Source organism: Nannobrachium achirus (genome assembly GCF_963921795.1).
Source record: "Nannobrachium achirus genome assembly, chromosome: 8".
Taxonomy (NCBI): domain Eukaryota; kingdom Metazoa; phylum Chordata; class Actinopteri; order Myctophiformes; family Myctophidae; genus Nannobrachium; species Nannobrachium achirus.
Genome location: NC_137817.1, coordinates 524,191 through 538,308, shown reverse-complemented (window position 1 = coordinate 538,308; position 14,118 = coordinate 524,191). Strand labels below are relative to the sequence as shown.

At 41.8% G+C, this 14,118-nt stretch overlaps 1 protein-coding gene across 2 annotated transcripts in view; it reads right to left on the bottom strand.

The window, feature by feature from the left end:
• Positions 1-3,158: 3,158 nt before the first annotated feature.
• Positions 3,159-14,118, bottom strand: part of LOC308290437 (unconventional myosin-Ic-like) — a 125,487-nt gene continuing 114,527 nt past the window's right edge. For both annotated transcript variants that reach the window (XM_080732269.1, XM_080732270.1), the window contains 5 exons: positions 13,130-13,265; positions 9,849-9,919; positions 8,781-8,878; positions 7,945-8,044; positions 3,159-6,112 (listed from right to left, as the gene is read on the bottom strand). In XM_080732269.1, coding sequence (XP_080588395.1) covers positions 6,086-6,112; positions 7,945-8,044; positions 8,781-8,878; positions 9,849-9,919; positions 13,130-13,265 — 432 coding nt within the window. In that variant the 3' untranslated portion in view covers positions 3,159-6,085. The remainder of the gene's footprint in view (positions 6,113-7,944; positions 8,045-8,780; positions 8,879-9,848; positions 9,920-13,129; positions 13,266-14,118) is intronic.

Sequence of the window (14,118 nt, the reverse complement as noted above, 5' to 3'; positions counted from 1 at the left end):
GTAAATAAACAGATGTGCATTATTTATTATTCATGTCTAAAATAAACTAGACCAGGTCAACCTGGTTGTGCCAGACCCCCTGTCTGTCATCATCATTTATGACATCATGCCTTTTGTAGGCATGTCATCATCATGTCATCATCATATATACCCTTTATATAGAAAACCAGGACAGACAGACAGACCGACATTTGCTTATGTAGGCCTACCCATTTCATGGGTCTGGCAAATACATTTGGACGAAGCAAACGACGCCCTAGCGCCCCCTACAGTATGACATCATGTTTAGCAACAAACGGTACAATCAGGTTTTCCTTAAAGATGAGATTATGTCACTTTATTTGGTGTTTCTGTAATTAATGGAAAATAAGTCATCTTTTCTCCTTCTCCTTCAATCCATTTAGGCTTGGGATTATTGAATGATTGAACTACAAACCGCTCTAAAGATGTCAACATGTGAAGCCACACAAAAACATGTTTACTTCATGGAACAAAAACTAAAAAGTGATTTTTCTTTGGGTCAAAACTGAAGCTCATTTCGTCTCTCCTCTCCTCCTTAAAGGCACACACACACAGACACAATGAATCTATAGAATAAAATCTCCCCACAGGAAAACTATGAAACTAAAACAACAGATCAATGAAAACTTAAATCATTGCATTAGAAAATATTACAACAACATGACGATATCACTTATAAATCCATGTACGTACGCTCCCTTTGGCTTAGAGGACACCTGTCTGTCTGTCTGTCTGTCTGTCTGTCTGTCTGTCTGTCTGTCTGTCTGTCTGTCTGTCTGTCTGTCTGTCTGTCTGTCTGTCTGTCTGTCTGTCTGTCTGTCTGTCTGTCTGTCTGTCTGTCTGTCTGTCTGTCTGTCTGTCTGTATGTATGTCTGTCTGTCTGTCTGTCTGTCTGTCTGTCTGTCTGTCTGTCTGTCTGTCTGTCTGTCTGTCTGTCTGTCTGTCTGTCTGTCTGTCTGTCTGTCTGTCTGTCTGTCTGTCTGTCTGTATGTATGTCTGTCTGTCTGTCTGTCTGTCTGTCTGTCTGTATGTATGTCTGTCTGTCTGTCTGTCTGTATGTCTGTCTGTCTGTCTGTCTGTCTGTCCATCCGTCTGTGAAGCTGTGTTTAAACTAGGGCATTAACGAAAAAGTGGACAAGTCGACTCAGTCGACTTCATTACACAAGTCGACTCCCACCAGAGAAAGTCGAGGTTGAAAAAAAAAAGAATACTTTATATTGTGAAAATAGCAGATCTACATGCGAGGCGTTGTGAGCAAGTAGATCTGCTATTTTCACAATTTCTGCCTCTATATATTTGACAGTTTGGACAATCTTTAATTTTTCATTTTAGAGGTATTAAAAAAATGTGCAGATACCCTCTAGTCTATACACTTAAACTTTATGTTGGTTTGTTTACAGTTGAGAGAGAAAACAATGTTTCACATTAAGTTAATCATCTGGGGACCCCCAAAAATAATTGGGGGGTCGTGTGTGATGTGATGATGTCATCAAACGATAAAGTCGACTTCAACTCAACTTTTTACTGAGTCGAGTCGACTTGCAAAAATCATAAGTCGTTAATGCCCTAGTTTAAACCTGAAGCTATTTCTTCTATTCTAGTGGCTTCTATGGCTTCACTTTGGTGGCGCAGGTCTAACCCTAACCCTAACCCTATTCTAGTGGCTTCTATGGCTTCACTTTGGTGGCGCAGGTCGGTCTGCGTTGGTAAAGGTTTGTCCCAACTCCAAACACGCTCGAACCATCCAGGTTTGAACGCAGATTGAGTCAGTCAGTCAGTCAGTCAGTCAGTGTCAGTCAGTGTCAGTCAGTCAGTAAACCAGTCAGTCAGTCAGTCAGTCAGTCAGTGTCAGTCAGTAAACCAGTCAGTCAGCCAGCCAGTCAGTCAGTGTCAGTCAGTCAGTCAGTCAGTCAGTGTCAGTCAGTGTCAGTCAGTGTCAGTCAGTGTCAGTCAGTCAGTCAGTCAGTAAACCAGTCAGTCAGTCAGTCAGTCAGTCAGTCAGTCAGTCAGTGTCAGTCAGTAAACCAGTCAGTCAGTCAGTCAGTCAGTCAGTCAGTCAGTCAGTCAGTCAGTCAGTCAGTCAGTCAGTCAGTCAGTAAACCAGTCAGTCAGTCCTTAGTGCATCTTGGTGTCTTTTAAAGCATTTTATTATCAGAGGATTTCCCAGGTTGTCGTCAGTGGCCAAACCTTAGTAAACTCAAATCTTAAAGCTTAAATCAGTGGTTCTTTTATTAAATGGTGTTTTCTAGTCTAGTCAGTTGGCTTAGGGTTTAGTACTACTGAACCCCTTTAGGGTTTAGGGTTTAGTACTACTGAACCCCCTTAGGGTTTAGGGTTTAGTACTACTAAACCCCTTTAGGGTTTAGTACTACTGAACCCCTTTAGGGTTTAGGGTTTAGTACTACTAAACCCCTTTAGGGTTTAGTGTTTAGGGTCAGAGGTGAGATCAGTGTCAGAGGTCAATGTCATTATTCAATGAATCAATGTTGCAGGAACATATTCACACCTGCACATATGTCCATATTACATCATATGTTACATGTTATGATGTCATATATATGTCCACATTACATCATACATACATGTAATGATGTCATTTAAAGTTGCTATAAGCAGTTTTCTGCTCACATAAGCAGGAAACATGCAATTGCTTTTTTATTTTATTAAATTCAAACAGCTAACAATGCTTCCTAAAGAAATGTTGTCTCTGTGACACTTCCTGGGGCCACAATCTGCCTCCAAAACTATCATTGGTCGATAGACAGATAGCCTGCCAAATAAGCAGACCAATCAGGACCGCCTCTTGTTCTTGTTCGGATTGGTTGACCTGTCTGTCAATCCTTTTAGCCCCGGTCGGCTGGTTCATGCACCAATGAGCTGCTAGTGACAGAGCTTCTTTCAGATAAAATAATAGTTTTGGAGCCAGACTGCGGCTCCTAGAAGCGCCACAGAGACTAGATTTTTCTAGGGAGCATTAGTGTTAGCCGCCTGCATATAATAAAATTAAATTTTAAAATAAGCAATTGCATGTTTCCTGCTTATGTCAGCAGAAAACTGCGTATAGCAACTTTAACAGTATCTTAGTCAAGGAGAGGCACTTATTGTTATTTATGGTGGGGGGGGGGGGGGGGTTACTTTGGTCTGAGCTCCATTTTGTTTCTCTTTGGTTTTTCATCCTCAAACTCTTCCTTCACCTTCTGTTCTTTTATTGTTCATCCATCCATCCATCCATCCATCCATCCATCCATCCAATAATCCTATTCTAACTGGGGACCCCCCACCCTGACGAGCACTAAGAGTTGAGGCATAACATGTTGTATAACACGGTTATTTTAACAATTTCTGACTCAATTTGTCATTTTAGAGGTATTAAAAAGTCCTTAAATTGTCACTTTATAAATGTGCAGATACCCTCTATACACTTAAACTTTATGTTGGTTTGTTTACAAAACAATGTTGCACATTAAGTTAATCGTCCCCCTGGGGGTCCCGACCCACAGGTTGAGAACCCCTGAACAGTGACTTTTTATAACTGTAATGATTTATGAATGTTTTCTTTGCTTGTTATTTATTATGTCCATGAATTGAATACCAAGGACCGTAAAAGGTCTTATTTAGGATGTTCCTTTTAGGCAGGGTGTTTAACTGTACTTGTACTGTTCTACAATCAATCAAAGACACGTGTCACTCAAAACACAGTGGTCTTCATGGACCCGTGCCTTATGACCATAAGTTATCCTTATGTCCCTGACTCACCCTTATGATCATAAGGTATCCTTGTCCCTGCTTCACCCTTATGACCATAAGTTATCTTTGTCCCTGACTCACCCTTATGATCATAAGGTATCCTTATGACCATTAGTTATCCTTGTCCCTGACTCACCCTTATGACCATAAGGTATCCTTATGTCCCTGACTCACCCTTATGATCATAAGGTATCCTTATGACCATAAGTTATCCTTGTCCCTGACTCACCCTTATGACCATAAGGTATCCTTATGTCCCTGACTCACCCTTATGATCATAAGGTATCCTTATGTCCCTGACTCACCCTTATGACCATAAGGTATCCTTATGTCCCTGACTCACCCTTATGACCATAAGTTATCCTTGTCCCTGACTCACCCTTATGATCATAAGGTATCCTTATGCCCCTGCTTCACCCTTATGACCATAAGTTATCCTTGTCCCTGACTCACCCTTATGATCATAAGGTATCCTTATGCCCCTGCTTCACCCTTATGACCATAAGTTATCCTTGTCCCTGACTCACCCTTATGATCATAAGGTATCCTTATGCACCTGACTCACCCTTATGATCATAAGGTATCCTTATGCACCTGACTCATCCTTATGACCATCGTTAAACATACACTTACATCGCGATCACAACTCAACCCTTCCCTTTAGTGTTTGTCTCGCTCTGCTTCAGTATCTGATCTACGTCTAAATATTTATTTATAGTGATTGATATATTTTGGGTGAACAGCAGAGAAAGACGCTGTTAAAATAAATGATTGTACAAAGCAACAGGAGATGAAATAAAACCCTGATGACCCCGAGGAGAAAGCCTGGTGATCGTCTACAACGGGTTGTTTGATCCGGTCTAGGTGGAAACCACAAGCTGAAGAAGCGGCGTCGCTTTGTTTTGGTTCCCTCCGTTTGTTTCCCCAATCCCTATTAAATGCTCCGGTAGCCTAGTGTAGTCTTGCCAGTCGCTACCAGTTGGACTAAAAGATGCATTTACCAAACACACTTTCTACACCGCATCAAGGGGTAGGCCCTAAAAGTATGTCCTTGAGCGCAGGGGAATTATTTTGGGTTAAAACTGTTTCCGGTTTGATCTTTCCGGACAAAGTGTAGTCCTTTAAGGACTACAACATGACTTAAGGGCTTTGCACACAGGACCGTTGCGTTTCTTTCCGTTTGCTGCATGATTAAAACACATTGGATTTGGTGTTCAAGGCTGTGGTGAATCCACACTGCAGATCCCAAGAGGAGTCATACAAGGAGTGATGAGTTTTAAACACACGGCCGCAGCCACCTGCCTCATGGCAAATTCGGATCTGGTGTGCATGAGGTCATAGAGAATCATTGTTTTCTTTAAAAAAATTGAATCGTCTGTTTTTTCCATGCGAGAAAAAAACATGTCTGTGTGCAAAGGGCTTTAGAGTGGTTTCCGCTCCAGACCAGATCAATCCATCCCAGACTAGAACCCTGATGATCATCTTAGAACTGTGATGTCATGAAACCCTGACACGCCCCCTCATGACATCATTCTGTTTGGTGGTGTTTTTACCCAATGAAACGATTATAAAGAAAATCAAAAGCACCAAAACATGTTATTTCCTTGGCTTCATCATCACATATATAATTATTAAGGCTGGGACTTTAACTGATTAATTGCGATTAATTAATTACAGAAAATTAACGCGATTAAAAAAATTAACTCATTTTAATCGCACTTAGTTTTTGCACCACAGAACCTTCAGTTTCGGGCATACCGATCATAGCGATGCACCAACCAAGAAGAGACAACAAACGCAAAGGGAGAAGTAGCCGATCAAAGCGCTTTGCTTGGCCCAGTGGATGCGAAATTTAGATATAAAAAAGTCACTTGTTGATTCACTCGTACAACAAAATGTGTTTTACTTGAAAAAAAAAAGCTTCTCAGGTCAAATATCGATGTGCGATTAAAATGCGATTAATTGCAATTAATTAATCACAGAGCCTGTAATTAATTAGATTAAACATTTTAATCGCATCCCAGCCCTAATAATTATATATATCTGAATATTCAAACAGTTAATTCATTCCAAAAATATCATCATCATCATCATCATCATATATAAACATAAATATATCAATTAGTTTGCTCTATTTTTTTTAACTTTTACTTTGATTGGAAGCACGCTGTAATCCGCCTAGCAACCAGATGGCATCCTCTGATTGGCTGAGGCCAGAGCAGCAGGCTCTGACTGCGGGTTATTTTGATTGGTGGAGAGGAAGGGCCAAGCAGGGAGTGGGTGAATGGTGTGACATCATGATGACATCATGATGACATCATCTGGAGTTGAGCCTGGGGGCCGTCTGGAAAGGAGAGGATCACATGACAACATGACATCACACGTCACATGACAACATGACATCACACGTCACATGACACCAGGCCACCAATGAGACCACGTCACACCACACACCTCTCCATATTTGGGAAAATATGGCCACATTTAGTCCAACTTCAACCAACCAGGGCTGTGCATTTTTATTTAGTCCAACTTAAACAACCAATCAGGGCTGTGCATTTTCTGGTCAAAGGCTTTAGCCCTGTTCCTTTTGCGTCGGAGAGAAAAGTCATAAAGAGTTGGGTTTTCAAAGCAGAGACTCCTTTAATCAAGGGCTTCCCAAAATTCTTTGTCTCAGGGCACCCCATGAATATTGTTTTAATCCGAGGCACCCCTACATTATAATTTTCACTCCCAGCACCTTATATTTATAGCATATCGTTGATGTCGGGTGGAAACCTTGTATGTCCAAAACCGTTCGTTTTGTATTTATCATCTATAAAATGTACAAAACTAGTGAAAACAGCCGATCTACGGCTGTTTTCACTCGTTTTGTGCGACAGTCTTGTATGATGAAGCAGGGCTTTGCTTTACAAAAAGACGTAGACATTTGAAACTTGGAGATACGAGGTTTCTGTCCAACAGTGATGATATTTTAGTGATTATGTTGCGAGGAAAACGTTGAGATAACAGCCATTTTGGTTAGAACTGACTGAAAATAACTTATCCCGCGGCACCCCTGGACTGCCATCGCGGTACCATGCCCATATATGTATGGAGACAGTACTCACCACAGACATGTAGACAGGTTTATGCCCATATATGGAGACAGTACTCACCACAGAGAGGTTTATGCCCATATATGGAGACAGTACTCACCACAGAGAGGTTTATGCCCATATATGGAGACAGTACTCACCACAGAGAGGTTTATGCCCATACATGGAGACAGGACTCACCACAGACAGGTTTATGCCCATATATGGAGACAGGACTCACCACAGACAGGTTTATGCCCATATATGGAGACAGTACTCACCACAGACAGGTTTATGCCCATATATGGAGACAGTACTCACCACAGACAGGTTTATGCCCATATATGGAGACAGTACTCACCACAGACAGGTTTATGTCCATATATGGAGACAGTACTCACCACAGACAGGTTTATGCCCACATATGGAGACAGTACTCACCACAGACAGGTTTATGCCCATATATGGAGACAGTACTCACCACAGACAGGTTTATGCCCATATATGGAGACAGGACTCACCACAGACAGGTTTATGTCCATATATGGAGACAGTACTCACCACAGACAGGTTTATGCCCACATATGGAGACAGTACTCACCACAGACAGGTTTATGCCCACATATGGAGACAGTACTCACCACAGACAGGTTTATGCCCATATATGGAGACAGTACTCACCACAGACAGGTGTATGCCCATATATGGAGACAGTACTCACCACAGACAGGTTTATGCCCACATATGGAGACAGTACTCACCACAGAGAGGTTTATGCCCATATATGGAGACAGGACTCACCACAGACAGGTTTATGCCCATATATGGAGACAGGACTCACCACAGACAGGTTTATGCCCATATATGGAGACAGATACTCACCACAGACAGGTTTATGCCCATATATGGAGACAGTACTCACCACAGAGAGGTTTATGCCCATATATGGAGACAGCTACTCACCACAGACAGGTTTATGTCCATATATGGAGAAAGGACTCACCACAGACAGGTAGAAAGGTTTATGCCCATATATGGAGACAGGACTCACCACAGACAGATAGACAGGTTTATGCCCATATATGGAGACAGGACTCACCACAGACAGGTGTCCATTCTTAGTCTTGGTCACCAGTAGCTCTGAACCAGCGGTGAAGTCAATGGTTCCCTCTTTACCCTGGGCCATGTTGAACGTTATGCTGGAAAATATGGATTATTAACATTAATATAGTGTTATAAAACATTATAATATAGTTTTATAAAACATTATAATATAGTTTAATAAAACATTATATAGTGTTATAAAACATGATATATTTTTATAAAACATTGTATACTTTTATACAGTGTTATAAACTGAAGTGAAGTCAATGGGCCATGTTGAACGTTATGCTGGAACATATTGGAGTGCACACATAGACATCAAAGGGGGCTTGAGCCCCTGCCCTTTTATCTGTCTGTAAAAAGTGTCCTCTCCAGATCATGAATGCAGTTTTTACTATGGTGAAAGAAATGCAAATGAATGCCCCCTCTTTCCATTACCTGAAGGCAGCATTCAAGAGAATTAGCTTTATCCAAACTCTCTTGAACTTGAATGCAGCATCTTATGTTGAAAGAATTGCCCTCTCTGTGTAGAAAACCATGCCGTTACGACCTCCAAGCTCAGCTTGGAGGTCTGCTATTTTCGACCAGGCAGACAGACAGACAGACAGACGGGTGTCGCTCTCCATTCCGACATGTCGCCACTCCGAAATTGACTTCTTATTGTCGGAGTGGCAACACTTCCATAAAGGTTAAGTTTAGGGTTGGAGATAGGGTTAGTGTCGGAAAGGAGACGTGTCGGAGTGGCGGGTGTAACCCAGACAGACAGACAGACAGACAGACAGACAGACAGACAGACAGACAGACAGACACTCAGACAGGTACATGTCTCACCTTCCCTGGTTGATGTTGATGCTGTTGATCTTGTCAGCACAGATGGCCACCTTGGTCACCGTCTCAATCACATGGTCACTCTGGAGGACTACATCTCCCTGCAAACCAACAGCCAATGGCAGGTTAGAACTACAAAACACAGGCAGCCAATAGGAGGTTAGAACTACAAAACACAAGCAACCAATAGCAGACGATAAAATTGCAGATGCTTTTGTGATCTGCTATTTTTGTAGATCTGCTAGTATACATAAGACCCACGTTTATCCCACACATTTTGCTAGCCTAAGATGTCTCAGCGTTGAAGATGGGGTTAAACAAAAACTGGGATTGACTTTCAAAATAGTCATTGCAAATCTGCCCTCCTTCCCCTCAGTGCCAGCATATCTGACCAAACACCTCCAAAAGGTTAGCCACACCCACAGCCACAACACCAGAGGGAGCAACACAACGATCTGATAACACAAACCATTAAGACAAATATGAGTAAATTCTCCTTCTACAACACTGACACCCAGGTGTGGAATTCCTTAACTACCTCCCTTAAAACATGTAGCTCGCTGGCATCCTTCAAAACTGGAAAAAGGTCTTATTTGAGATGTTCCTTTTACATTTTTCACACACACACTCCTTACTACAACCTCCACCCATCAATTCTCACATGACCCTCTTCTAGCGCCACCATGAGGCCGGTTCCTCCAAAACACATTCATGGACACTGCTCCTACCTCTTTTGTATCTGTAAAGCACACTGTGCATTCGTGCTGTGAAGATGTGCTATATAAATAAAGTTCATTCATTCATTCATTCCTACAATTTTTGCCCTAAAATCACGCGAATCGGTACACGGTATGTCTATACTCATGTCATCAACATGGATCTGTCCCATTTAGCGCCACCTTCAGGCTGATTTTTTAAAACACATTTTTGGGCACTGCTCCTACAGACTTTGCCCTAAAATCACGCTGCAACCTGACGGTCGCTAATCTCCCTATTAGGGAGTCTTACTGGTATCAGATCTATAGAACACATTGTGTTGTCAGTGTTAATATCAGATCTATAGAACTTCACCTTCTGCTTGTTGTCGTCACTGGGCACGTGCAGAACGAACAGACCGTCACTCAGAGAACTGACTGAGATACCTGAGATAGAGAGACATAGAGAGAGAGAGAGAGAGAGAGAGAGAGAGAGAGAGAGAGAGAGAGAGAGAGAGACATAGACACACAGAGAGAGAGAGAGAGAGAGAGAGAGAGAGAGAGAGAGAGAGAGAGAGACATTCTAGCTTTGCATGGGATTATCGGAACAGGACAATTTATTTTCCCTGATTGCATATGTGAGACCATGGATGTGATGTCATAGTATCATGTTCATATGTGAGACCATGGATGTGATGTCATAGTATCATGTTCATATGTGAGACCATGGATGTGATGTCATAGTATCATGTTCATATGTGAGACCATGGATGTGATGTCATAGTATCATGTTCATATGTGAGACCATGGATGTGATGTCATAGTATCATGTTCATATGTGAGACCATGGATGTGATGTCATAGTATCATGTTCATATGTGAGACCATGGATGGGATGTCATAGTATCATGTTCATATGTGAGACCATGGATCTGTGATGTCATAGTATCATGTTCATATGTGAGACCATGGATGTGATGTCATAGTATCATGTTCATATGTGAGACCATGGATGTGATGTCATAGTATCATGTTCATATGTGAGACCATGGATGTGATTTCATAGTATCATGTTCATAAGTGAGACCATGGATCTGTGATGTCATAGTATCATGTTCATATCAAAAAGACATATTACCTGGGCACTTCAAAAATGACTACCCAGATAAAAAAGATGGAGCACTCAACTGGTCTGCACTGTAACTGGTCTTTTTTATCTGGGTAGTCATTTTTGAAGTGCCCAGGTAATATGTCTTTTTGATACATTTCGTCCTTGTTGAGCACCAACGAGTCCTTCTACCTGACTGCTGGCTGAAGCGCGCAGACATCTCCTACTTGTATCATGTTCATATGTGAGACCATGGATGTGATGTCATAGTATCATGTTCATATGTGAGACCATGGATCTGTGATGTCATAGTATCATGTTCATATGTGAGACCATGGATGTGATGTCATAGTATCATGTTCATATGTGAGACCATGGATCTGTGATGTCATAGTATCATGTTCATATGTGAGACCATGGATCTGTGATGTCATAGTATCATGTTCATATGTGAGACCATGGATCTGTGATGTCATAGTATCATGTTCATATGTGAGACCATGGATCTGTGATGTCATAGTATCATGTTCATATGTGAGACCATGGATGTGATGTCATAGTATCATGCTCATATGTGAGACCATGGATGGGATGTCATAGTATCATGTTCATATGTGAGACCATGGATCTGTGATGTCATAGTATCATGTTCATATGTGAGACCATGGATCTGTGATGTCATAGCATCATGTTCATATGTGAGACCATGGATGTGATGTCATAGTATCATGCTCATATGTGAGACCATGGATGGGATGTCATAGTATCATGTTCATATGTGAGACCATGGATCTGTGATGTCATAGTATCATGTTCATATGTGAGACCATGGATCTGTGATGTCATAGTATCATGTTCATATGTGAGACCATGGATCTGTGATGTCATAGTATCATGCTCATATGTGAGACCATGGATCTGTGATGTCATAGTATCATGCTCATATGTGAGACCATGGATCTGTGATGTCATAGTATCATGTTCATATGTGAGACCATGGATGTGATGTCATAGTATCATGCTCATATCTGAGACCATGGATGTGATGTCATAGTATCATGCTCATATGTGAGACCATGGAACTGTGATGTCATAGTATCATGCTCATATGTGAGACCATGGATGTGATGTCATAGTATCATGTTCATATGTGAGACCATGGATGTGATGTCATAGTATCATGCTCATATGTGAGACCATGGATGTGATGTCATAGTATCATGCTCATATGTGAGACCATGGAACTACTAGAACTTACTCTGTCTCATCAAGGCTTCTCCCAGCAGTTCAATTCATTCCAAAAGGGAGTCATGTGTTTTGATAAGGGAAGCTCCCCTTAAGCTTCCCTTATGGCTGGATTTAAGGGAAGAGGTTTTCATAAGGTTTCCATAAGGTTTTCGTAAGGTTTCCATAAGGTTTTCATAAGGTTTCCATAAGGTTTTCATAAGGTTTCCATAAGGTTTCCATAAGGTTTTCATAAGGCTTCCATAAGGCTTCCATAAGGTTTCCATAAGGTTTCCATAAGGTTTTCATAAGGTTTCCATAAGGTTTTCATAAGGTTTCCATAAGGTTTCCATAAGGTTTTCATAAGGTTTCCATAAGGTAAGTTGTAGGCCAGCTGCTGGGAGAAGGCTTGATGAGATCAAGGGGCGGGGTTCAACCTCCAACCAATAGGACAAAATGGACTGTGCTGGAATGCCACAGGGCTACAGGTGTGCACTGCTTCAGTTTGGATAGGATGTACTATAGGCTCCTACTAGGATGTACTATAGGCTCCTAACAGACCTCTATCTATACTATAGGGTTATGGTCAGAGGTACTATAGACTCCTAACAGACCTCTATCTATACTATAGGGTTATGGTCAGAGGTACTATAGGCTCCTAACAGACCTCTATCTATACTATAGGGTTATGGTCAGAGGTACTATAGACTCCTAACAGACATCTATCTATACTATAGGGTTATGGTCAGAGGTACTATAGACTCCTAACAGACATCTATCTATACTATAGGGTTATGGTCAGAGGTACTATAGACTCCTAACAGACATCTATCTATACTATAGGGTTAGGGTCAGAGGTACTATAGGCCCATAACAGACATACCTTTCAGAGCTCCATAGTCGATGCACTGCTTCAGTTTGGATAGGGTGTATTAAGGTTGTATTAAGGTATTAAGGGTTGTATTAAGGTACCTTTCAGAGCTCCATAGTCGATGCACTACTTCAGTTTGGATAGGATGTATTATAGGGTGTATTATAGGGTGTATTAAGGTACAGACCTTTCAGAGCTCCATAGTCGATGCACTGCTTGAGTTTGGATAGGATGTATTATAGGGTGTATTATAGGGTGTATTATAGGGTGTATTATAGGATGTATTATAGGGTGTATTATAGGGTGTATTATAGGATGTATTATAGGGTGTATTATAGGGTGTATTATAGGGTGTATTATAGGATGTATTATAGGATGTATTATAGGGTGTATTATAGGGTGTATTATAGGGTGTATTATAGGGTGTATTATAGGGTGTATTAAGGTAACAGACCTTTCAGAGCTCCATAGTCGATGCACTGCTTCAGTTTGGCCTCCTCAACAATGATGGCGCTGTTGGCAGTGAGCAGCAGCTGGCGGGGGCGGGCCTTGTAGCCTTTCCTGTCGTACTTGGTGACGGGAACCGCATACTGAAATATAAATATATATTTATATAAATATATTATTTATACTGAAATATAAATATATTTATATAAATATATTATTTATACTGAAATATTAACTCTGCACAAAAAGAAAGGAAACTTGACTTCGGGCCATTATATCTCCCTTTTATCTCTCCATTCTTATTGTTGATTCGTCACCTTTACAACGAGGTACAGCTTGTAAGCATCAGGCATTCGAGGCATGAGCTACACAGCCAAACGTGTGGGTAGCGCCAACCAAAGTTTTGCCAAAATGGCCTGTAATACTGTTCTGCGTAAGTGAAAACCTTCAGTTGAACTCGGAGTGCAAAAGGCCAAAGTGCAGTAAACCAACCCGGGGACCCCTGGCTGCCACTGACACACCGTTGGCCCAATCTGCACCAAACCTGACACAAACACTGTTCTGAGTCTGACGTGACAACAGTCACACCAGGGGACACCTGGGGACCATATAAGGACATGTGTGGGGCCACCTGGGGACCACATAAGGACCATATAAGGTCATGTGTGGGGACACCTGGGGACCATATGATGACCATATAAGGCCATGTGTGGGGCCACCTGGGGACCACATAAGGACCATATAAGGTCATGTGTGGGGACACCTGGGGACCATATGATGACCATATAAGGCCATGTGTGGGGGCACCTGGGGACCACATAAGGACCATATAAGGACATGTGTGGGGACACCTGGGGACCATATGATGACCATATAAGGCCATGTGTGGGGGCACCTGGGGACCATATGATGACCATATAAGGACATGTGTGGGGCCACCTGGGGACCATATAAGGCAGACTAGAGAATCATCACTGTGTGACTCAGAGGTGGGCT